The following is a 26,070-nucleotide window of genomic DNA, read 5'->3' on the forward strand; positions in this document are numbered from 1 at the left end:
GATTTTTACCCAAGATTCCATCATCTTTCCATCTCAATCAACCAATGCACCTTTCTTGCTTCTTCCTAAAGCCTCACAGTAACCAACACTACACACCCTAGACCTGAAACGAGCACTAGCATTCTACTTAGACAGGACTAAACCTTTCTGAAAATCACCACGATTATTCCTCTCAACCACCAAAAGATCCAGAGGCACATCTATCTCTAAACAACGCCCTTCCAAGTGGATCCTGCAATGTAGACATTCAGATTACGAACTCCACAATAGCCTCCTCCTGCAATTAGAGTACATTCCACACATTCACAATCCCCCTCGATAGCTTTTCTCAAGAATGTCTCCTTTGCTGACATTTGCAAAGCTGCCACATGCGCATCAACAGACACTTTTGCACATCCCTACAGTATTATGCATGATACCATAGCAGACACTCTCCTAGGACATACTGTCCTGTCATCAGCAGTAAATGTTACTCTGAAGCCTTAGCCTTCTAATTGGGGCACTGCTTTCTAGTCACCTACAAGTGGAGCACCTGTAGGGACATCACTTGAAGAAGAAGAAGAGAGGGTTACTTGTCCTGTGCAGTAGCTGAGGTTCTTTGAGATGTGTGTCCCCATGAGTGTTCCACTACCCGCCCTCCTCCCCTCTGCTTTGGAGCAGAAAATGTACGCTCTGCAGCAGAGAAGGAATTGAGGGCAGTTGGGTTGCACAGTGCTATACATATGTTCAGCTCATAGCGTGAGAGCAGGGTGGTGCACATATGTGGTCCAACAGGCACTGCTGATGAAGATTTCTGATCCCAAGTGCAGGGGGCATTACTGCACCCACAAGTGGAGCACCCATGGGGGACACATCTCAAAGAACCTCAGTTACTGCATAGGGCGAGTAGCTTGTTTTTCAAATCAGCCCCATTGAGACTTAAATTTAGAAAGCATAATTACATTTAAAAATTGGTATGAAAGTGATTTAGTAATACTTTTGAACAGGCCTTAGGCCATTTAAAGCAAGTGCAAGTAATGTTTTTGGACATTCTGAAGCACTTCTAGATTGTACATATACCTTCTCATGTTTAGAAGAGAAATGTTAGTCATTCCATCGTGTAATCTGTTTGCTTGACATTTTAGGTACATTATAGTTACTGTATATGTGGGTCTAAGAAATCATGATTGAAGGATCCTCCTTTGGGGGCAATAAGTGATCCAAAAGTGGAGGTAAAATACAGTGAAACAAGCTTTCACCACAAAAGTTAAATATGTTGACCTAAGAAAAATATATGTTGCATTTGTTTCTTCCTTTTAGATATTTCAGATCTTTACATCTTTTTTTTAAGAATACATTCAAAATTAAGCACTTAAATGCCCCAAACTTTTTTGACATAACACTTTTCATTTTTATTTATTTATTTATTTATTGTAGGAGCTTCTCCGGAATAAATTTCTAGGTCCTAATCTCACAGAATCTTACTGTTGGCCACCAATAGCTCGTGGATGTGATTCAGTTGTCATTTCTCATCATGGAAATGATCCTTTTTTGTATATTCCACCCATTCTTACATTTTTACAATCAGGGAGCTGCTACAAGTCTCTGCCAACTAGGAATGGAGTAAGTAAAACAAAAAATGTTTATTTTACAAGACAGTGCCATTTTTTTCTAATTTTAAGTGTGACTTCACAGTTTCATTTGAAAATATGCTCACATTAGGAGTGTAAAACCTAGGCAACTCAGGAATAATTTGTAATGCAAAGGCAGTTGAAATATGCCTCAAACTCTTTATTTTCCAAAAATTGGTAGATTACATCTATGTAACTGTTCTAGACACATCTCTGAGGGAGATTAAACAAGATTGTGTCTCTATCCAGCTCATTAACAACTTTTATAAAATGTTTCTTTATATTTCATTCATATTAAGTAAAAAGGGGATAACCCTAATATCCTGGTGGTACTCCTAGTTGGATAAAATATTTTAAGTATCTAAATTTCCCCTGCAGTTTCATTGGATCAGATATTCTTCTTTGAAGTAGTGTCCCTGTGGATGCTCCATATCAGGTTTGCATGCGCTCCATGCACCTTTGGTTATGTGCACCTAAAGTGACGCATCCATAGGGAATACCTCTCAAAGATTTCCAGTTACTGCACAAAGTAAGTAACTTCTTTCTTTCCCTGTGCTTACCTGTTGTGTAACTGTTGCTGTATGCTGTTAAATGCTCCTAGATTTCACTCTAAAGGTATCTGAATTTCAGATTATAGATTATAAATGCTGTCTGTCTGTACTTTTGGATATTTTGTATAGAGCACTTTGGGATCCTTCAAGAAAGGTTTTTATGATTACTGAAAAGTTCTGCATTGCAGTATTTAGATAGGTAATGTTGATTCTCTGAGATGTATTGTGACTGTGCAGAAGAAAAGATTTATTTCTGTTATGCCACTTCATTAATATGAAGGGCCAAACTTTGTAATGGTGGCAGAAGTGGAGACACTGTTATGGAGCCTCACTTGGACTGGTACTCACTGTTTAGGAATTACATACATTATATGTAAAATGCAGATGGGGAAGAGATAAAAACAAACCATCTGTGGGTAGCTCTTCTGTATGGAGGTTTTCTATGAAGACTTCAGAGGGAGTGACTTTCTGAATGAACTGTGTGGTTGTGGACCCTCACAAGAGGGGGTTCGTCCTCCATCACTCTTTTCATCAGATAGGAAATTTATGTAAAAATATCACAGGGAATAAAGGGGAGTGAGGACCACCTGGGATCTCCTCTTTCTCCTTGCCTGGTGCTAATGTGGGGTTGTCTTCTACCTTTTCACATGAGGACTTTGACTGTTCAAGATATGATTAGATGGGTGGCAGAACCTCTGGATCTGAAGCTTACAGTGCTACAGTAGAAGTTCTCTGGAGTTGTTGAGTTTTGTATGTCCTGAATTAAGCCTTTCAAAAAGTATGTACATTATTTGGCTCTTTGAAGCACAGAAGCCAGGATCTGAATTACCCGCATTATTGCCACGTCAGTATGGACCTGTATGTGGAGCAAAGCCCTTGCCCTGAGCCCACTATTCTTGGGCTCTGGACACATCTTTGGCCGACCAAGGCTAGGTGTTAGCAGAATAGCTTAGCAAGTCAACCAGTTGGAAGATCTGTCCCACATTCACTAATCACTAAAAACTGAGTTCCTGATTTTGCATGGCGATTGGTCATTTAGGGCCAAACTTCCAAAAAGTTGGGTACATGGAAACATGCACACACAATTCAAGCACTATCACCTGCATGCATGTGGGGCATAAGGGTTTTTTTAAAATATCTAAATATTATCTACATGTGCAGGGGATAGCATTTCTTAAGTGTTTGTTTGCACAGAAGTTTGTGTTTGTAGAAATGAAGGATGCATTTTGGCTCATTTGAAAACCTGAGCTATAATGTGTATAGTACAGTAGTCAAGTAGCCATGACTTGATCATGCATATCTATTGCTTGTTGCTTATTCTGTGGAATTGTGCTTCCTGTTCTGCTCTAGTTAGCCTTTCCTCTAATCCTCCATCCCTCTGGGACCTACACTATTTGCACGTAACAATTTGAGAGAACCTACTGTACTGAACAGCTTAATTTACAATTTTAGTAAAATCACTCATATTGCAAATTTTATTCCTGCCTTACAAGACTTACTACTGATCTTCTATCCTCTAGCGTTCTAAACTTTTCTAGTCCTAAACTCGGAAATTGTGTGAACTGATGTCTTTTGTTGTGTGTGTTTACAGCCAATAGCATTAATCGTATGTCCTGGGTGGAGGAAAGCACAGCTTGTTTTTGAATTATTGGAAAAATATGGCAGATGCTCCAGGCCACTTCATCCAGTGTTGATATTATTAGGACTGAATAAAGAAGAAGCCAAAAATATGAAACTTCAAAGAGGATGTAAGAATATTTTACCACTTATTTATGCTGTAAAATGATAGGGGTTATCTTAAATTTGCGAAGTGTTTTTACACTTCATGTTATGTAAGTCTGTGATTTTAAAGGGCAGTAACGACAATAAAATTTTACAAAGCGTGTGGCTTTGGAATTCCATGAAAGTGCTGGACTAGTGGCACTTGGTAGAGCTTAATGCTGGTGCAGTGAAAAATCCTCATGCTGCTCTGCCAGTGCATCTCAGTCCTTACCTATAATGCCTCTGTTGTTTAAGACGTCATTAAAGTGTATGACACTACTTCATGTGCTTCGGAGTGCTAGGCAGGTGGTTAAGTATCTTGCTGAATTGGGACATTAGTTCTACACCTCTCAATCTTAGAGATTAGCAATTTTGTTGTTGTTTATGTGAGGCACAAAGATGTCTACTGATGAAAAAAATGAGATTGTTATTTACCAGGCTTCATGCTGGGGCTTCAATTTTTTTTTAAACATAAAATGGGCAAGAGCTGTTAATGAATCGTGAATAGGCTACCTGCCCTAACTACTAATGTTAGACAATTTGCATTGGGTATTACAATGGAAGTATGTTGTAAAGATTTGAAGGCTGGAAAGGGCAATAGGTGTGCAGATGGATATGAATAGAGCAGTTTGTGCATTAGGGACGGCTTGGAAGAATGTGTGAAGGCGCTAGTTGCAGATGTGTATCCCTAAACTCATACTCATGACCACTGTCACTTTGAACCAATATTTCTAGCTGTAGAAGGCTAGTCTATTAACCAACTTTACTATCTATCCCTTTATTCATTGTTGTTTGCATTCAGATTTAGTTACCTTTTTTTGGCTTTTTGTTGAGGGTTGTTCGCTAAATTTAAAAAAATGCTGGTGGCTTTTTTTGCTAGAATGGCGAATAACAAACAGGAAACAAACTTTTAAACGTTTTTTTTTTTAAAATGGCCTGTTTTGGCTTTCTGCTCTCTTGTATCATGCATGCTATCTGAAGTCCCTAATGAGTGAATTCAGGGCTAGATTGAGACAAACATAAATCTTGTTTCTCAACTGGTGGTAGGTTTGTGTGTTCAGTCTGAGTATTCTTTATATCATAAATGTCTGCATAATTATCAGTTTTGTTGAGTGATCATTATAATAGATTTGAATTTTGTGTTTCCTTACTAATTCTTTGCAAATCTCTAGACTCTAGTGTAATACAACTATGATTTTCCCCCCATAAATTTTAATTTAAAAAAAAACTAGATTGACTAGAACCAGATATAGAAGTACAGCTATGTAGCTACAACTATTCACTTCATTCACAATTTTCCAAATTGTGAATGACTTTCCTAAGAAGAGACTACTGTTTAGTCTACATAGTGTGGTGATGATTTGTAGAAGTTATGTTTGGTTTTACATGTTGGCTGAATTCACATCTCTGCTTAGTGAAAGGGAGGGGCATATGACCCTAAGCCGTCTTCTTACGTCCCTCCTATCCCAAGGCTGCTGGGGACAGAAATAGTTCCTCTTCAAGTGGTTGCAGATGTGTATTCCGCTCTGCTGTGTGTGCACCCAGCTCATTCAAGCTAGAGACCTTTGCTTAGCAGTACCCATAGGGGTTTGGCTCTGGCCCTCATAGCCCCTCCCAGGAATATATTAGGGTGGCTCCTACCCAACCCCCTTGCAGTTGATATTTACCTCACAGTTTCTGAGAGACAACAATGAAATTGTCTGTAAATAGTTAGCACTACGCTTGTAGTTAGTGGCTAGTATTTACTTTAGGAATTATCCTGTTTATTGTAGGGTTTTTTTGCTAAGCCCTCTCCAGGGTTTAAGCACTGTCCTTTGTGTGGGGTGGCTATTCCAAAGAGCCAGCATGGTGGTGGTTGTGTGTAGGAGAGGGGCATATAAAGAAAAGTGCTCCATTTGTTGCTCCATAAAGAAAATCAGATCACACAGAGCTTGCATTTAAAATAACACCTCATTATTTTACTGTGAAGCCAGTTTTGCCGTCAGGACCTTCTGTGGATTGCCAGGCCCATCAGTCTCCATAGCTGGTGTGTGCCTCAAATAGTCTGCCAGATTCAGATTCTTCTCCTTGGAAAAGAAGAGAGTGGTCCCCTTGCTCTGATCCCTCAAGAACGAAAACTCATAACACTAGTTGTACCCATTCTAGGGCTCAAAGAGACTCTTCCTCCTCTTCCTCAGGAGAAGCATGGGACACTGCCATCTTTCACCTGGTGCCTCATGTAGAGCAGCATTGTCTGCCTGGTCTCCAGTACTGAGGCAAAACCAGATCTGCACCGTATTATCAACTCCTGTGCTGTCTGCTGAATGGTCTTTGAGTCCAGTACCAATGTCACTTTCAGCACCGACAGTCTCAAACCTGTTGGCGTACCAGGCAGCAGCTGACTTACTTTGTCTTTCCATCTCAGACACTTCACTGATTCAGGAATCCTCTTCTGGAATGGTACTCCTGACGTACCCTGGGTGGTTGCCTCAGGGAGACTTGCTAGAGAGGTGAACCTAGTCCCATCGTTGGCACTGAGACATCCCTCTTCAGTACTAATACCATCTTCAGTGCCCACAACTTCACTAACCAGGATCTCAACATCTGCAGGACTGATTCCTGATCCAGTACCAACCTTCTCCTTGGTACCTGTTGTGACTCCAGCATCAGTCGTTTTCGGCTACCAGCTGTTGCTACAGCTTTGGGTTGCTAGTCAGTGACTGCGCTGGCTACAGTATTGCTTTGATGCATCACTGGATCTCAAACAGAGGTGCGGCATTTGGTAGCCCCAGCAGATTTGGTCCCTCTGTTAACGGTAGGCTATTTGGGATGCTCTTTATACTCCAGCTTGGGATCAGCTGTTGCTTCTTTGTCTCCTTCCAGGATTTGGTCTTGCAAATCCTCTAGACCTCCTATGAAGGACTGTCAATGGTACAGAGATTGATCAGAAGATAAGAGAGATTGGCCTGGTGCTTATTGGCCTCTGGTACAGCACTCATTTCCACATTGGCTGCCTTGGCATCCATGGACCACTGCACGTTTTTCAAGATCTCAGTTGTATTCTAGACCAAGGGTTCTCAATCTTTCTTTCTGAGCCCCTCCCCCACATGCTATAAAAACTCCAGGGCCCAGGGAGGCTCGGGGGGGGGGGGGCATTGTGGCATGTACCTTGGGCATAGGTGTTGTTTGACTTCTGTTTTTGCGGGGGGGCAGGGACCAGTGGGGCTCGAGCTAGCTTCACATGGCGGGGTCCAGGGAGGGAATGCCACCTCCACCCCCTGACTCACCTCAGCAGGTCACCCAGCCTGTCGGGGTGGGCTGGGCAAACAAAAATTATAATTCAAAGAGGGGACTCAGCTCAAAAAGTTTGAAAACCGTTTAGGGTGCAGGGAGGGGGTAGCTAGAGGCTGTGTGCAGATGGCGGAGGGTAGCTCAGGGTGCAGAGAGGGGTGTCTAGGTGCTGTGTGAGTGTAGGGGGGTAGCTCAGGGGTAGGGAGAGAGGACCTAGGGGCTGTGTGCTGGGATGGGTCCCCTGTGGTCCCGGTTCCCAGTGGGCTCTGCCAGCCACAAAGCCGGGTCCCCCCACCTGGGCAGCTCTTATTGGCTGCCTCTGTGGGAGCAAAGAGGGCTGGGAGCTGAGGAGCAACCCCAGGCACCAGCAGCAGCAGAAGATGAGGGAACACTGTGGCTGCTTGCTCCCTGGGACCAGCCAGATCAGCAGCAGCCTCGCACTGGCCGACTCCGGCTTCCCGTCTCCGACTTGGCCAGGGGGCAGGGAGAGAAAGAGATTGAGTGGGGGAGGATGGAGCTGCCCTGGGAATGCCCTGCTCTTGATCTGCAGTTTTAGGGGAAAATGCCCTCCATACCCCAACTCTGCCCGTGGGCTCAGGGCTTCTGCACCACGGGGAGCACCAACGCTCGGGGCTCCGAGATTCCGCCCCGCCACTCTTGGCTTTAGTCCTGTGAGTGGTGCCAGGGATCTGAGTTTCAGCTCTGTGGCTCCTGGCTTCAGCCCCACTGGGGACGCCAGTGTTTGGGGCCTCAGCCCCCTGTGGGGCGCTGGGGCTTGGGCTTTGGGTTTTGGCTGTGGGGACCCTCGGTCCCCTTAAAGGGCTCCGGGACCCCCAGGGAGCCGTGGTTCCCTGGTTGAGAACTGCTGTTCTAGACTGAGGTCACTAAATCGTCTGGTCCTTCACCTTCTGCCTCCATAAGAATGGTCATATCGGGTCAGACCAAAGATCCATCTAGCTCAGTATCCTGTCTTCCAACAGTGGCCAATGCCAGGTGTTTCAGAGGGAAAGAACAGAACAGTAAATCATCAAGTGATCCATCCCCTTTTGACCATTCCCAGCTTCTGGCAAAGAGAAGCTAGGGATACCATCCCTACCCATCCTGGGTAATAGCCATTGATGGACCTATCCTTCATGATTTTATCTAGTTTTTTTTTTTGAACCCTGATATAGTCTTGGCCTTCACATCCTCCGGCAAAGAGTTCCATAGGTTGACAGTGTGTTGTGTGAAGAAATACTTCCTTGTGTTTGTTTTAAACCTGCTGCCTATTAATTTCACTTAGTGACCCCTAGTTCTTGTGTTATGAGAAGGAGTAAATAACACTTCCTTATTTACTTTCTCCACGCTAGTTATGATTTTATAGACCTCTATCATATCCCCCCATAGTCGTCTCTTTTCCAAGCTGAAAAGTCCCAGTCTTATTAATCTCTCCTCATACGGAAGCCATTCCCTATCCCTAATCATTTGTGTTGCCCTTTTCTGAACCTTTTCCAATTCCAATATATCTTTTTTGAGATGGGGCAACCACATCTGCACGCAGTATTTAAGATGTGGGCGTATCATGGATTTATATAGAGGCAATATGATATTTTCTGTCTTCTTAGCTATCTTTTTTCTTAATGATCCCCAATATTCTGTTCGTTTTTTTGACTCTGCTGCACATTTAGTGGATGTTTTCAGAGAACTATCTAAAGTTACTCCTAAGATCTTTCTTGAATGGTAACAGCTAATTTAGACTCCATCATTTTATATGTATAGTTGGGATTATGTTTTCCAATGTGCATTATTTTGTATTTATCAACATTGAATTTCATGTGCCATTTTGTTGCCCAGTCATCCAGTTTTGTGAGATCCCTTTGTAACTCTTCACAGTCTGCTTTGGACTTAACTATCTTGAGTAGTTCAAGACAGTGGGTTCAAGCTGATATTGCCCTTGCTGAATTTCCAACGTTGTAAGAGGAACAACTTTTGCTTCAGGATGCGGTTCTTGTTCCACCACCTCTGTCATCCTCCTTGCCAGATGACTCCATAGTCCCGGACTCATCCTTCCTGATTCTGGAAGACTAATGTTTATCAGGACCTTCTAAGGATATGTTGGCAGTTTTGTGTATCCAAGCTGATCTTATTCAAGAGTGCACCCATAAATTGCTGAACATTCTGCAGCCTTCAGCCGTGGGAAAGTTAGCCTTCCTGGAAAATGAGACTCTTGGAACCAGCAAAGTCCCTGTGGCACATGCCAGTATCTGTGCCACCTACACCGAAACATACTGACAAATGTTACTACATCCCCATGAAAGATTTTGAGCGTTTCTACTCTCACGCAGCTCCCAATTTCCTTGTGGTGACTGTGACTAGGGAGCAGATTTATCAGGCAGATATGTCTATGCCTAAAGAAAAAGAGATTAAAAAGTTTGACTTAATGGGCAGCAAGGTGTACTCTGTCATCTGTGCAGATGCTCATTGCTAATCAGCAGGCATTTTTGTCGAATATGACTTTGTAAATTGGAATTCACTGTCTCAATTTAGAGATAAATTACCTTAAGATGCCAGGGAGAAGTTCAAGTCTTTCCTGGCTGAGGGCTGTTTTGTGGGGAAAATACCACTGCAGTCAGTGTTCTCTGTGGCGAACACCTCATCTAGGGTTATGGGCTCAACTATGACAATGAGGAGGACTTCTTGGCTTTAGAACTCAAACATTGCTCTGCATGTGCAACAGACAATAGAAGACTTAACATTTAGCAGGCGGTCTTTGTTTCAGAAAAGACAGATGAGACTTACCTTCTTTTAAGTATTCCAGGGCCACGTCACATTCTTAGAAGTTTATACCCCATCAGTAAAAAGACATCATTTGAAACAACACTTCCGTCCATGCTCACAGCAGTATTTTAAACAGCCTTCTTATCCTAAAGGCAACACAACTTCTCCAAGAGAAAACAGAAGTTGATAAGAGAAGGCCTTTTGGTGTGGGCTTTAACCAGCCAGCTCGTCCTTCATCTGGCAAGCAGCCACATTGACTCTCCCTTCCCTATGGGGACAGGTTGTCCCCACATCCACCGTGATTGGGACTGAATAACCTCAGATAGTTGGTCCTAAGCACTGTGCCATTCAATTCCTACCTATCCATCCATCCTGGCCCTTTTCTGGGACTCCTCTCATGAGTCACTGCTCCTTCAGCAGGTCCAGACTCTGTGTTCATTGGGGGCTGTAGAGGAGGTCTCCCTGCAGCATCAGGGAAAGGGACTCCCAGTACTTCCTGATCCCCACATCCGTGAGAGGGGTGAGGCCTATTCTTGCTCTTTGTGGTCTCAACAAATTCATCAGATGCATTGTAACTTTGGGCCTTGAATCACAGTGACTGGTTTGGTGCCCTCAGTCTCCAGGACACCACCTTCTAGGTGGCTATCCTTTTAAGCCACAGGAAGTCAACATTATCGGTATACGGTTCTCCTCTTTGTCTTGTCATTGGTGCTATGCTTCTTTAACAAATACATGACAGTGGTACAGTGTCTCCAGGGGAAAGAAATTCATATCTTCCTGTACCTGGACAATTGGTTGGTGAAGGACAGATCTGAACAAGTAGTTCGTCAGGTGCGTATCACACTGCACCTCTTCAGACAGCTAGAGTTGATTTTGAACAAAGCAAAGTCAAAGTTGATTCCAGCTCAAAAAATTGAGTACATTGGGTACATTAGACTACATATTAGAGGGCCTTTGTCCCACACAGGTGATTCTAGATAGCTCATCTTTGTCTGGACCTCAAATCCCATGCTTCGACCATGGTCCGTGTGTACCTCAAGTTATGGCCACGTGCACTTACATGGTTCAGCATGCAAGATTACCTCTTTGTCCTCTGCATGATAGTTGAGGTGGTCTATCACTCAATTGGCAATCATTGGACAAGCTTGTCTGAGTATACCTCCCGAGATAACTGGATTCTCTACAATGGTGGGCAGAAAATAGCAATGATGTCAGGGTGTTCCCTTTGCCTATCTTCTGCCAACCAGGCATGTAGTCACTGATGCTGTCACAATAGGTTGGGGAGCATATCTAGGGACATAAAAGATTCAGGGTTTGTGGTTGGAACAAGAGGCTTCTTCTCACATTAACGTACTGGCGTTTTGAGCTATTTTCAGTTCCTGCTGAGCCTGTTGGGATCAGATCGGGGAGCAGCAGTACACGTTCTTACCAACAATATCACTGCAATGTATAATGTGAACAAACAAGGAGGAGCCTTCTCCAGCCAGCTTTGTCGAGAATTAATGAAGCTTTGCACTTTTTGCCTCAAAAAAGATGTGCACAGCTTCTCACTTACCGGAGTCTCAGAACTAGTTGGTGGATGATCTGAGTAGGACCATGAGAGGTCTCTGAAGAGCAGCATGGTCAGGGAATGAGGCACCCTGTTGGTCAACCCATTTGCAACAAAAGGCAACCAGAAAAATAATCTACTAGGATTATCTATTTGACCAAGTGGAAGCGTTTTCCATCTAGTCAATAGCTAAAGGAATTCAACTGATGTTAGCTCATGTTCAGGACATTGTGGATTATTTGTTAAATTTGAAGTCCTTGGGTTTGGCTCTTAGTGACTGCGATCTCAGCGTTCCAAGGGAGGCCAGTGTTCTCAAACTCTCATGATAGTGAGATTTCTCAGGTAGACTGTATACCTGTTTCCACCTATGAAGAAAGGGGTCCAATTGTGGGACCTCAGTACTATGCTGACTGACCTCAACGGTCCTCTATTTGAGCCAATACCAACTTGCTCATTGTCTCTGCTTTTCCAGTAAACCGCCTTTCTTATTGCTATAACTTCTGAAAGGATAGTTAGCAAAATGTAAGCACTTCTGGCAGGGCTGCCGTGTACTCAGTTCTTCAGAGGCAAAGTGACCTTGAGGCCACATCTGAAGTTTTTTGTCCAAAGTAGTTTTGCAGTTTACCTTAACCAAGTTATTCCCTGTATTCTTTCCTAAGCCACACCTTGAATGCAGATGAACAGCAGCTTCATATGTTGGGTGTGAGAGGGTCCTTGGTGTTCTGTCTGGGAAGAACTGCATTATTTAGTTTCTTACCTTAGGCTTTTGAGGATCGGATGAAAGGTCAGCTGGTGTCTGACAGATGATTTCCAGATGGATTACTGTCTGCGTTACCATGGCTTATGAAGTGGCTCAAACCACTCCCCCACAGACTTTATGGGCCCATTCCACAGGGCTCAAGCAACATCGATAACTTTCTTCAGCAGTATTTCAGTTTTGGACATTTGCAGGACTGCTACATAATCTTCCATGTATACGTTTGCCAAACGTTATGTGATGCAAATCTGGGGAAGTCAGTTCTGCAGTCCTTGTTCAAATAGACTCTGAGCCCCACTTTCTATCACTACTGCTTGTGATTCACCTGAGTATAATACACATCTGCAACCTCTTAGAGGAAAAAACAGTTATTTACTGGTACTGTTACTGTTTTTTGAGATGTGGCTGCAGATGTGTATTTCACGACCCACCCTTTCTCCTTTCTGCATCAGCATTTCCAGCTTTGGGTTCCGATGTGAAGGTAGTGAGGAGAGTCGGGGCACCACCCCCTGTGTATAGTCATGGGAGGGGCTACTCAGCCAGAGAGCATGAGCGTTGCTTTGATGGGTACTGCTAAGTAAAGTTCTCTGGCTTTGATTCACTGGGCACACCTAAGTGGAATACATGTCTGCATCCACATCTCAAAGAACGCTAACAGCTCAGGTATACATAAATAATTCTTTTTTTCTTGGCATACTGCTCTTAGTTACTTTGGTTGTTGCGTTCCCACCATATCCCTCCCATCACTCCATTCCTGACGTGCACCTGAGGTGAGGAGAGGGATTGGGTGGCGTAGGGCCACCTATTGTGGCTTTAATCACTCAAGAATTACCATTCAGCAGGGGGCAGGATCCTTTGCTGTCCCTTTAGGACAATTTTTCAGCTGTTTTGTCCTGCCAGACTAGGAGCCAAAGATTGAGACCATGGACTGTATAAAAATGGTTTGAAAAGATTAATAATTGCTATTAATTGCAAACAAAATGGCCCAATTTTATGATTACTGTAATGTTTTAATTGATGATATAGTATTTTTGAAAATAGAAAACATTACAAATCAAAGATGAATGTTAACTCTTTTCTTCTAAAATATAGGTGAAGTGATTGTAACTACACCACACAGCCTTTTGAGACTGCTTGAACACCATAGCTTATTATTTCTTAGACTTTGTCATCTTGTTTTTGATGAAGTTGATAACTTGTTCTCTGAAGCTAGCAAACAAGTGAGTATGGTATACATTCAGATAATACATTACTTCAGTAATATATGACTTTAAAGCCTTTAAAGGGGGTGGGGGACAGGGTATAAATATGAAATTTGTATAAAAATAAAAATTACATCCCATGATGTAATGCCCAAGTGTGGCATGAATTTAAAAAACAACCACCCCTGGATGTGAAGACATATTACGTGGTTTAAAAGAAAGAAATAAAACCTACTTTTGCTGCTAAATCTCCACCGATTTTGAACAATGGGTTTCTTTTTCAGATAAAGCAAACACTGATGTGGCTTTCTCCCCACACCTCTCTCCCTTCCCTTTCACCTCCATCTTATTCTGGCTGTTCCTCACTACTCTCAGAAGCGTTATGGGAGACCCTCCACTCCCCCAAAGATCAGCTGCTTTTTCAGTGTGGTGGCTACTGTCTCTGAAGAGTAGAAAAGGAAATAACCTAATTTATGGGACTAGCATGATGTCCTCTTCTTAAGTAGACTACTTTTTTTAGACCCTGCTAAAAGGACCCCTCTCCAGTAATTGTTCCATTGAGGTCTCTTCTTTGGATTATGACTGGCAGGCCCCTCAGTCTTCATGGTATGCCCCTCAGTCTTCATGGCATGCAAGGCAGAAATGAGTTCAACCAGACATTACCACACACCAAATTCAGGAGGTCCAAAAATTTCTGTTAGGAAACCTAAGCTTTTTTACAGATAAATTTGTGAATTTGTCTTTTGAAAGACATGTAGACGAGTCCCTGGCTTCTACTCCCTTTTAGAATTCCAGTTTCAGGGGACTTAATTGTTGCGTCTTATACCTCTCAACTTTCTCCCACTCCAGTATTCTCCACGAAAGTATGAGTTCTCTCTTCTGGCAGCTAGATGAGAGGGTAGACAAAGGCTAGCTATCATGAACTTAACGGTGCAAAATTCAAGAGTCTTCTATCTTAATTATTTCCTAGAAGCAGGCCCTTATACCCTGTCAATATGCATGGTTGTTCGTTTTTTTTCCCCAGCTCTTTATAGGAGGGGAAGTGTTTTCCAGGCAAAGGAGCCTTTTAAACTTCCTATGAGCAGACGTAACCTTACAGTTTTTCTTTGGAACTGGCAATATTGGTCATTGTTCTTGCTCAACAAAGCAGGATCCCCAGAAAGAGACTCTTGCAGGGTGTGAGCCTGTCTTCCTATGTTTGTATTGAAGGAATTGTGGAGTTCTCATAGTATCCAGATGCTAATCTCTCTTTAAGGCTAGTATACCAGAAAGTGCTATGAGGTGAGGAGGTCATTTCTCTGCTTAGGTCCTGCTGTGACTGAGGCTTCTTTAGTCAGAAGTTTTCAATGGAAGTGGAAGGCAGTATATCTTTAAAAGGTCTCTGTGATAGAAAGATGGCAGAGAGTTTCAAGAAAGAAAATAGCTTTTAGCGTGGCTTAGCCAATTCTTGAGTTTTCTGCACATAGACTTCTTTGGTACCTAATTACAGATGTACAAGCAAGGTATCCTTAGTGGGTCCATGTATCAAAGACAATTGGGATTGCCTTTGCCTACTATTAAAATTGTTCTATATATTTCTAGACTTCATAAGTTTATATCCTTTAAAAATATCATCTCATAATTCCCACTTTTGGTTGGGATCTTAATGTGTGACATGTTAGTGCTTTCTAGCCCTTAAATTTCTGGCCTTCTGAAGTACTGTCTGTTGGACATGAACCTTTCCCTCATTTTCTATTCAAACTGCCACTGCTGGCAGTGGTCTGACCTGGGCATCATTGTGAACAGCTCAGTGAATTGAATGTAGATGAAAAAAGCAAAGAAAATGTTAGGATCCATAGGGAAGTGGATGGAGAATATCACAAGAAAAGTGATAATGCCAGGAATGGCCCCAGAATATTGTGTGCCGTATTTGATACCTCATCTCAAAAAAGATATTTCCACAATATGTGGTGGGAAAAAGGTCTGACACCCTTGTATTTTCTTGATTCTGAGGTGTCATTAGCGGTACATTATTGTTCTGTACTGCCAGAGTGGAGGACAGACTTTTCTGATAAAATGTTGACAAACCTTTGCTACTCAGAAGCATCTTTTTCCACTCAAGGAATCATGGTCCTGATGGAAATTGGGAGTGGTAACACTTGGGGTATTTCATCTATTTTTTACACCGTAGCATTATAAGTGTTTCATATAGTGAAATGTATTGGAATGTGTCTGCACCAGTTTAAATGTCAAAGTTAGTCAAGTGAAAGTGAAGGGTCCCAAGTTGTCCCTGCTCCCTAAAAAGCACTGAATTATATGGACATGTTTTTCCCTGTCTCAAATTCAGGTTGGTTCAGCGCTGACCTGTTTTGTCTCCTGTGTGGGTTTTCCTGTGGAAGCAGCATGCCCCAAGCTCACCTTACTTCACCACTGTGATGTTGCATATGCATTCTCTTGTCTAGCCTCCGGGTGGCTCCCTCCACCTTGCTAATTACTTGTTCTTGTCCACTATTAACTATCTCTCTACTAGAACTTCTGTGTTTGCAGAGCCATGTCTTTGGGGTTTTCAGACCCTTCTGGAGTGTCACTTAGCCACTCTGTCTTGGCCTCCACTTTCCCCAGACCCCAGTAGCTCCTTCTGTCAAGATCATCCTTTTCTCAGTAGCTTTCTCTGAATGGACCCTCTTACGGTCTTTTTTTTGTTTTTTGTCGAAGGAGGACCCTATGAGATGCTGCCCTGGACAGCTCTTTAACTTGTGGAGACCACCACAGACCCAGATTCCTACCATGGTGTAGGTACATATCACCATTGCTAAACACTGTTTGGTGGTCCTGGAGAGTAACGTGAAGCTTTTTCTTCAATAAGCAATAGCTTTTTTATTAACAGGGTTTTAGAAGGTGTCTCAAGGATAGGCTGTAGCAGAGCCACACTGGTTCTTTCCCATTTTTGAAGATATCCTTTTTGTCCTTTTTGAAGCAGACCTTTTATTGACAGTTGCTTCTTTAGTAGGATTTGTCTTAGGTTTGGATAAACCATTCTTTTGAGTCCTTGGGAGAAGTATTGCTTAAATTTTAAAGGGACACCAATTTGAAGACTAATCAGTTTTATCAAATGAATTTGGAATAATTTCACGTCTCTGAATTATAAAGGTGTCTTAGCTTTATGGACTTCATGGACTAGTACATGTGTACTAGAAACTTGAAAAGAGTTGATTCATCTCTCCACACAGACTTTTGTGTGGTAGTAATAGTTTGTCCTGTAATATCAAAGGATGCCTTTTTCTAACAAGATTCTCCAAGTGGCTCACTAAAGTAAGACTTCCACTTAGCTTACTGTTTGCTACATCTGTATTGATTATGGGCTTGTGTACACAGTGCATTAGTCTGCACCAGAGGAGAGCAAATTTTAGTGCTCACTAGCGTGTTGCGCACTAACTGTCCCATGTGGACCCTGCTGGTGTACACTAAAAGTCCCTCCTGATGAGTGCTAATGTAGTCTCAACACACACTTGGAAACTTTTAGTGTATGCCAGTAGGGTCCACATGGGACAGTTAATGCATGACATGCTAGTTGCGCACTAGAATTTACTTCCCTCTGGTGTGGACTAAAGCACTGTGTAGACAAGCCCTATTCCTGTTTATAGGCTGAGAGAAGAGGGACTTACTACTAGGCAGAATTATTCACTGGTAATATTTTGTCTTTGTACACTCTTCTGACATACTAAATATTCACTTTCCCCTCTGTTTCAAGATGCTGCTTTACACAGTATTTGTACTATAAAAAATAGCCCTTCTTGCTTTGGAAGTATCTAACAGGGAAGAAGTGGATTGGCTGGTGCTTATATATGAATAACAATTCTTTTGCTTTCTTGCTTGATCAATGCTGCCTTCCCTGACTTTTTCTGATCACAGAATAGAACAAAAGAAAACTTGCCAAAAAGAAATTCGTACTCCCTGTTTTACAGATATTTACTATATTAGAGTATTACAAGAAAACAATTACTGTTGAAGAGCGGGAATCAGCACCACATCAAATTGTTGCTGTTGGAAATCATTGGAATAAACATATAGAACATTTAACAAGAGAGTTCATGAATGATCCTTACATTGTGATAACAGCTATGGAAGAAGCTTCCATATATGGAAATGTGCAACAGGTAAAAATCCAGAGATTATGCTGTTCTTCCAGGTTAAAGTTGTATAGTGGGATTCTTTACCTTATATTTAGTGAGAGTTTGCATTACATTGACAGGTTATGTATGCACATGTATCTATTTTCGTTTGCTCAAAAATAGGAAAACATTCTATAGTTTTACCATAGTAGGATGTAGAAAAGATAACAAGGGAAGTTTATTTTAGAAATGGTAACAGAAGACTATATGCAAAAATGTGTATGTTCGGTGTTTAATTTGAGATTTTAATAGTACAAAGTCTGTAGATGGATTGTTTAAAATTTCTACAGCTGTGCTTTTTTGGGGCTACGTGCTACAGATAAGGTCTTTCATTATTATTTATGACTTAAAAGTTTCAGTTAGGGTAACTTTATTCTTCTAGCCGAAATTCCCCCTGCACTTTCAGTTGTATGTAGTATTCACTCCCTATTTTCTAACTTTTGTTTGTTCTGTTTTATTTATTTAGATACGATACATGGGGGAGGAAATGTCTATCCAGAGCGCTAGACACCCTTAACATAATTTTAAAAATACAATATCATAATATCAGCTTCCCCCAACGCAAATAACCAACAGTGACATTAAATCAAACAGTATCTCAAGATATTTACTAGGGTTGTCAATTTAATTGCAGTTAATTCATGCGATTAACTCAAAAAAAAATCACAATTAAAAAAAATAATCATGATTAATCTCAGTTTTAACTGCACAGTTAAACAAGAGAATACCAATTGAAATTTATTAAATATTTTGGATGTTTTTTCTACATTTTCATATATATTCTGTTGTAATTGAAATCAGTGTATATTTTTATTACAAATATTTGCACTATAAAAACAATAAAAGAAACAGTATTTTTCAATTCACCTCATACAAGTACTGTAGTGCAATCTTTTTGTCTTGAAAGTGCAACATGCAAATGTAGATATTTTTTTTTTGTTATGTAACTGCACTAAAAAACAAAACAATGTAAACTTCAGAGCCTGCAGGTCCACTCAGTCCTACTTCTTGTTCAGCCAATCACTAAGACAAACAAGTTTGTTTACATTTACAGGAGATAATGCTGCCCTCTTCTTGTCTATAGTGTCACCAGAAAGTGAGATCAGTTATTTACGTTGCACTTTTGTAGCCGGCATTGCAAGGTATTTATGTGCCAGATATGCTAAATATTCGTATGCCCATTCATGCTTTCGCCACCATTCCAGAGGACATGCTTCCATGCTTGTTAAAAAAAAAAATGCGTTAATTAAATTTGTGTCTTTACTCCTTGGGGGAGAATTGTATGTACCCTGCTCTGTTTTACCTGCATTTTGCCATATATTTCATGTTGTAGCAGTCTTGGATTATGACTCAGCACACGTTTTTCATTTTAATAACACTTTCAATGCAGATTTGACAAACACAAAGAAGATACCAATGTGAGATTTCTAAAAATAGCTACAGCACTCGACCCAAGGTTTAAGAATCTGAAGTGCCTTCCAAAATCTGAGAGGGATGAGGTGTGGAGCATGCTTTCAGAAGTCTTAAAAGAGCAACACTCCCTGATGCAGAAACTACATAACTCGAACCATCAAAAAAGAAAATCAACCGCCTTCTGGTGGCATCTGACTCAGATTTTGAAAATTAACATGTCAGTCTGTACTCTTTGGATTGTTATCGAGCAGAACCCATCGTCAGCATGGACACGTGTCCTCTGGAAGGGTGTTTGAAGCATGAAGGGACACATGAATCTTTAGCGCATCTGGCACGTAAATATCTTGTGATGCTGGCTATAACAATGTCATGAGAACACCTGTTCTCACTCTTAGGTGATATTGTAAACAAGAAGCAGAGAGCATTACCTCTTGCAAATGTAATCAGATTTGTTTGTCTGTGCAGTTAGCTGATCAAGAAGTAGGACTGAGTGGACGTGAAGACTCTAAAATTTTACCTTGTTTTATTTTTGAATGCAGGTTTGTCACGGTTCCTCCCCCACTCTGAACTCTAGGGTACAGATGTGGGGACCTGCATGAAAAAACCTCCTAAGCTTATCTTTACCAGCTTAGGTCAAAACTTCCCCAAGGTACAAAATATTACATCCGTTATCCTTGGACTGGCCGCTACCACCACCAAACTAATACTGGTTACTGGGGAAGAGCTGTTTGGACGCGTCCTTCCCCCCAAAATACTTCCCAAAACCTTGCACCCCACTTCCTGGACAAGGTTTGGTAAAAAGCCTCACCAATTTGCTTAGGTGACTACAGACCCAGACCCTTGGATCTTAAGAACAATGAACAATCCTCCCAACACTTGCACCCCCCTTTCCTGGGAAATGTTGGATAAAAAGCCTCACCAATTTGCATAGGTGACCACAGACCCAAACCCTTGGATCTGAGAACAATGAAAAAGCATTCAGTGTTTTACAAGAAGACTTTTAATAAAAAATAGAAGTAAATAGAAATAAAGAAATCCCCCCTGTAAAATCAGGATGGTAGATATCTTACAGGCTAATTAGATTCAAAAACATAGAGAACCCCTCTAGGCAAAACCTTAAGTTACAAAAAAGATACGGAGTACTTGTGGCACCTTAGAGACTAACCAATTTATTTGAGCATGAGCTTGAAGTGAGCTGTAGCTCACGAAAGCTCATGCTCAAATAAATTGGTTAGTCTCTAAGGTGCCACAAGTACTCCTTTTCTTTTTGCGAATACAGACTAACACGGCTGTTCCTCTGAAACCTGTCAAAAAAGATACACAGACAGAAATAGTTATTCTATTCAGCACAATTCTTTTCTCAGCCATTTAAAGAAATCATAATCTAACACATACCTAGTTAGATTACTTACTAAAAGTTCTAAGACTCCATTCCTGTTCTGTCCCCTGCCAAGCCGACTACAGACAGACACAGACCCTTTGTTTCTCTCCCTCCTCCCAGCTTTTGAAAGTATCTTGTCTCCTCATTGGTCATTTTGGTCAGGTGCCAGCGAGGTTACCTTTAGCTTCTTAACCCTTTACAGGTGAGAGGAGCTTTCCCCTGGCCAGGAGGGATTTCAAAGGGGTTTACCCTTCCCTTTATATTTATGACAAGGTTATTTTGTACATAATTCTACATTAATAAGTCCAACTTCCATGCTAGAGATTGTACTACAGTACTTGTATTAAGTGAATTGAAAAGTACTTTTTCTTTTGTTTTTTTACAGTGCAAATACTTGTAATAAAATAAATATAAAGTGAGTATTTGTACACTTTGTATTCTGTGTTGTAATTGAAATTAATATATTTGAAAATGTAGTATACATTCAAAAATATTTAAAATAAATGGTATTCTATTGTTATTTAACAGTGCGACTAATCGTGATTAATTTTTTAATTGCTTGACAGCCCTAATATTTACAAATACCAGCAGTTATCCATAACCTGTTCCCCAAAAACCTGGATGAAAAGATGGGCATTGAAGGGTTCCCTGAAAGTCAGCAAACTTGGGATTTTTTGGATCAAGGCGAACGTGAATTTTAAAGTTGAGGAGAAGAGAATGAAGAAGAGAATGTCCGCTAGTAGCTCCCTCTTTTATACTGAATGTCTGCTAGTAGCTCCAGAGCCTCTGCTGACTGTCACTGCATATTGTTATGTGGGGTTATGCAAGGTGCAGTTCTGTCCCAGATTTGGTTTCATTTCAGGGAAGGAGTTGGCATACTTCAAGTGCTTTCTAGGTTTAGAGGTATTATTAATTCCATTGATTTTAAATATAGGAAATGTCACTTGAATCAGTAAGATCTCCAAAACCATAATGCATTCTAAGTGTACCTTCTCTATATGAATAGAAGTGATGTTTGTATAGCCTGTGCACAGTTGTGACAATTGGAATGAGCTGAGGTGTTCTTACTTACAGTTTGTAGATCGGAACACTTTGAGGATATCAAGCAACTATTGTACATAGTATAGATATGCCTTAATTGTGTGTAAAATAATGCATTATCTGTATAGTTACATAAATAGTTACGATACAGAGGTTTCATTGGCATTAATCTTGGAGGTTAATTAATAGAAGGGCAGGTACGGTGGTCAAAGGTGCATGATAAATCAATTTATCACATGCATATTGCCTTCGATTATGTGGGTGAGTTGTGGCTTTGTGTCTACCACATATATATTTATCATGGCAATATTGCTACTAGCTAAACCATCTTGTTTACAACTACTCTAGGATTAGATAGGTGCAGCTTCATAACTAGTATTGATTTATGCTTTTTGATTCAGGTAGTATTAGTGCAATATATAAATGCACAAAATGCTCTGAGAGAGAACAGATATATAGCAAAATTTTTGTATGTTACGAGGCTGCTTTGTTCTACTTGACTTTATTTTGTCACTTTTATTAGGTGGTGCAACTTTGCTTGAACTGTGAGAGAACCTCTGTATTACTCCAGATACTGGATTTTACTCCCAGTAAAACTCAAAAGACCCTGATTTTCACTAATTCTGCGGATGAAACAGAAATGGTCTATAAAGTGAGTACTACAAATATTTAACTATTAACCTATAATGTATGTACTGATATGGAATGTGTTTTAAGTAGCAAGGTACAATAAGCTATAGTAATATTGTCTTGGCTTCTGAGCAGAGAGAGGAAGTGTTTGGACTTCTGGAATGGGTTTTTTCACTTCGGGAGAGAAATGATACTCTCTCCTCAGTTCCTTTGCTCAAACTTTCCAAAGCCTTTTTTAGCCATTTATAAAGTATAGTGGAGATTTCCTAACACCGTCACATAATATCATGTTTTTAGTTGCAAAAGTTTGGCAAAGCTATAAGCCATTCAGGATGAAATTTTCTATGGTGGATCTCACTGAGGTTAACACTTTTTTTTTTTTTTATGGCTGTAAGTTTTAGCAAAAGTTGTTTCCAAGAATGAATTCTGAGAAAGCGTTTGGTTCTGTTTTGCCCATGTTCAGTTCTTACAACCATTTCACTGAGAGTCCACACAAAAATTTGGCTATGTTAAATCTGTGAAAATTGCAATTTATACATACTCAGTAGAAGTTTGCTAGAGGCTGGCTGGCAGAAAATTTCTCAAGAGATTGTGTCTGCACTGAGTGTGTGTTGCATCTCCACATTATTTCAGTGTGCCAACTGGACTGAGTATGGTCCATAGCAGGGCTACAGGGACCAAGCAGATCTTTCCTGCAAGTTTTCCTGGACTGAGTGTGGCATCAGTTACCAGAATTCAGAGCTCTCAGTGCACCTTTTGCTGTCGCCCAAGCAGGATGAAGGAGGAGGACACAAGCTAACTTGTTCAAGTGAAAAGGGGTGGAGGTGGCAGAGGTATGCTACGGGATACTTACTGTAGGAGCTGAGGGGGACAAGGACAGATTTGAAGGTATAGGGGCAGTGGTAGCTTGGGGATAGGTAACGTGCTGGGGTAGACAAAGCATAAGAATTGATAGCCACACCCCTTCCAAAACCTTAACTAGAACCCAGGATCCCTAAATACTTAGAAATGTTAGGCTGTGAACATGTCAGTTTGGGCCCCTAGAATTAGTGGACAATTCTGACCTTAATTTGGAAGTCCCCATTCTGTAAAATGAGTATAATACTATTTTACCTCACAGGGGAGTTGTAAAGGTAAATTGATTGATTTTTGTGCTGCACTCAGAGGCTACTGTGGGAAGCATAATAGAAAAGCCTATAAGGAAATAAATACTGTATTCAAAGCAGAGTTTGTGTGGCAGTGGTAAATGGAGTCTGGGGCCAAACAGTGAATGTGTATAAGAAGACACATTGAATAAGCTGTTAGTGATAGCACTGTCTTCTGGTGCACCTAATGAGGCAGGGCCATGTAGTATGTGATCATGGAATTAAAAATATACAAAAGTATGTAAAGGAGGAGTACAAAGGAATATCACAAGCATGTAGGGACAAATTCAGAAAGTCTAAGGCACAAAGTGAGTTCTGTGTGTATAGCTATCCAACATCTTGACAGATGAAAGGAAACACGACAAAGTCAGTTAGTGGCGTTTGACAGTAGTGTGGGAGAAGAGCCCAATGTGCATATGGCAGACCTCCCCAGAGTGGTGACAGGTCCACTCGCAAGATGGAGGTCGGAGCACACTCTGCTTCTTGGCTTGCCTGTGACTCAGCCTGGGCTCTCTGATGGCTCTCCATGATGACTGCTCCAGCCTTGACCCAGCTTCTCCAGACCGAGCAGTTGTGGGCAGGGTTTTCCCAGTTGTCAGGTGGGAATGCTGAATCTCCTGAGACCTTGCTTGACCTTGTCACTGTATTGGAGCTTTGGCCTTCCTCTGCATTGCAGGTAGTACTTCAGTTGGCCAGAGATCACAGCCTTTGGCAGACGATCTTGAGGCATATGCTCCATGTCTCTTAAAGCCTGCAAGCGTCCAGCATAGACTGTAGGCCAGTTCTCTCGAGGATCTCGTTGTTAGTGATCCGTTGGTTTCAAGTGACTCCAAGGATTTTTCTGAGACTGTGAAGGTAGAAACTGTTCAAGCTTCACTCCTGCTAGGAGTATGTGACCCAGCTTTTACTGCCGTAAAGGAAGGTACTGAGGATGCAAGCCTGATAAACGGGCACCTTTGTATTCCCGGTTAGCAGCTTGTTCCAGACACGACGTAAGTTTGCCAAAGGTGACAAGAGCTTTGCCAATTCTTGCATCAAATTCTCTATCAAGGCTAAATGAGCTAGTTAAAGTTGAGCCAAGATAGCAGAAGTGATCCACGTTGTCCAGAGCTTCATTATTGATGTAGATTTTAGGTGGGCTGTTGGTGCCCTGTGACATGACAGCTGTTCTCTTGGTACTGATTACTATGTAAAACTTGATACATTCATCAGAGAGCTTGTTTATCATGAGTCCCATGTAGCAAGGGACATAAAAAGCAATAAAAAGAGGCTCTATAGATACATTAGAAATAAGAGAAAAAGAAAGGAAAGTGCAGGTCCTCTACTTAGTGGGGAAGGAGAGCTAATAATGGACAATATCAAGAAGGCTGAGGTATTCAATGCCTCTTTTCATTTTTGACTAAAAAAGTAAATTGGGACTGGATACATTAATACAATTAATGACAAGAGGGAAGGAAATATTTAGATAAGTAAGAGGTATTCTAGTCAGCAGGGCCTGATGAAATGCATCTTAGGGACCTTAAGTAACTAGCTGAAACAATCTCAGAACCATTAGCAATATCTTTGAGAAATTATGGAAGACGGTAGATGTCCCAGAGGACTGGAGGAGGGCAAACATAGTGCCTGTCTTTAAAAAGCTGAAAATAGAGGACCCTGAGAATTATCAACCAGTCAGCCTAACTTTGATACCCAGAAAGATACTGGTACAAATTCTTAAGCAAACATTTTGTTAGCACCTAGAGTATAATAGGGTTATAAGGAATAGGTAACATGAATTTGGCAAGAGCAAATCATGCCAAATCAACCTAATTTCCTCCTATAACAGGGTTAGTGGATGGGGGAAGCAGTAGATGGGATATGTCTTCAGTTTAGTAAGGCTTTTGACACAGTCTCACATGATATTTTCATGAGCAAGCAAGGGAAATGTCGTCTAGATCAGGGGTCTCAAACTCAAATGACCAAAAGGGCCACATGAGGACTAGTGCATTGGCCCGCGGGATGCATTACTGACACCCCCCCCCGCTGGCCCCGCCCCACTCCACCCCTTCCATGAGACCCCGTCGCTGCCCTGCCCCCATTCTAGCCCCCTCCCTGCCCTCGTGGGGTGCAGCAGGGGTGTGGGGTGTGGCAGGGAGTTGAGGTGCAGGAGGTGTTCAGGGGGCTCAGGGCAGGGAGTGCAGGAGGTGTGCAGGGGGCACAGGGCAGGGAGGTGGGGTGCAGGAGGGATGAGGGGTGTGGCAGGGGGGTCAGGGTGCTGGGGTACTAGGGGGAAAAATACTGGTGGGGTCCCATAGGAGTATGTCCTGGCTCTGGTACTATTCAGTATCTTCATTAGTAACTTGAATAATGGAATGGAGACTATGCTCATAAAATTTGTGGATGACACCAAGCTGGGAACTGTTGGCACTTCGGAGGACAGGGTTAGAATTCAAAATCATCTTGATAAAGTAGATAATTGGTCTGAAATTAACAAGATGACATTCATAGAATCATAGAATATCAGGGTTGGAAGGGACCCCTGAAGGTCATCTAGTCCAACCCCCTGCTCGAAGCAGGACCAATTCCCAGTTAAATCATCCCAGCCAGGGCTTTGTCAAGCCTGACCTTAAAAACTTCTAAGGAAGGAGATTCTACCACCTCCCTAGGTAACGCATTCCAGTGTTTCATCACCCTCTTAGTGAAAAAGTTTTTCCTAATATCCAATCTAAACCTCCCCCGCTGCAACTTGAGACCATTACTCCTCGTTCTGTCATCTGCTACCATTGAGAACAGTCTAGAGCCATCCTCTTTGGAACCCCCTTTCAGGTAGTTGAAAGCAGCTATCAAATCCCCCCTCATTCTTCTCTTCTGCA

General features: G+C 41.7%; 1 protein-coding gene across 1 annotated transcript in view; it reads left to right on the forward strand.

The window, feature by feature from the left end:
* Positions 1-26,070, forward strand: part of TDRD12 (tudor domain containing 12) — a 133,263-nt gene that overhangs the window by 32,339 nt on the left and 74,854 nt on the right. Inside the window, exons 14-18 of the mRNA XM_073307859.2 lie at positions 1,417-1,602; positions 3,753-3,909; positions 13,348-13,475; positions 17,402-17,593; positions 21,967-22,095. Of these exons, the coding sequence (XP_073163960.2) occupies positions 1,417-1,602; positions 3,753-3,909; positions 13,348-13,475; positions 17,402-17,593; positions 21,967-22,095 (792 nt within the window). The remainder of the gene's footprint in view (positions 1-1,416; positions 1,603-3,752; positions 3,910-13,347; positions 13,476-17,401; positions 17,594-21,966; positions 22,096-26,070) is intronic.

Source organism: Lepidochelys kempii, chromosome 12 (genome assembly GCF_965140285.1).
Source record: "Lepidochelys kempii isolate rLepKem1 chromosome 12, rLepKem1.hap1, whole genome shotgun sequence".
NCBI lineage: Eukaryota > Metazoa > Chordata > Testudines > Cheloniidae > Lepidochelys > Lepidochelys kempii.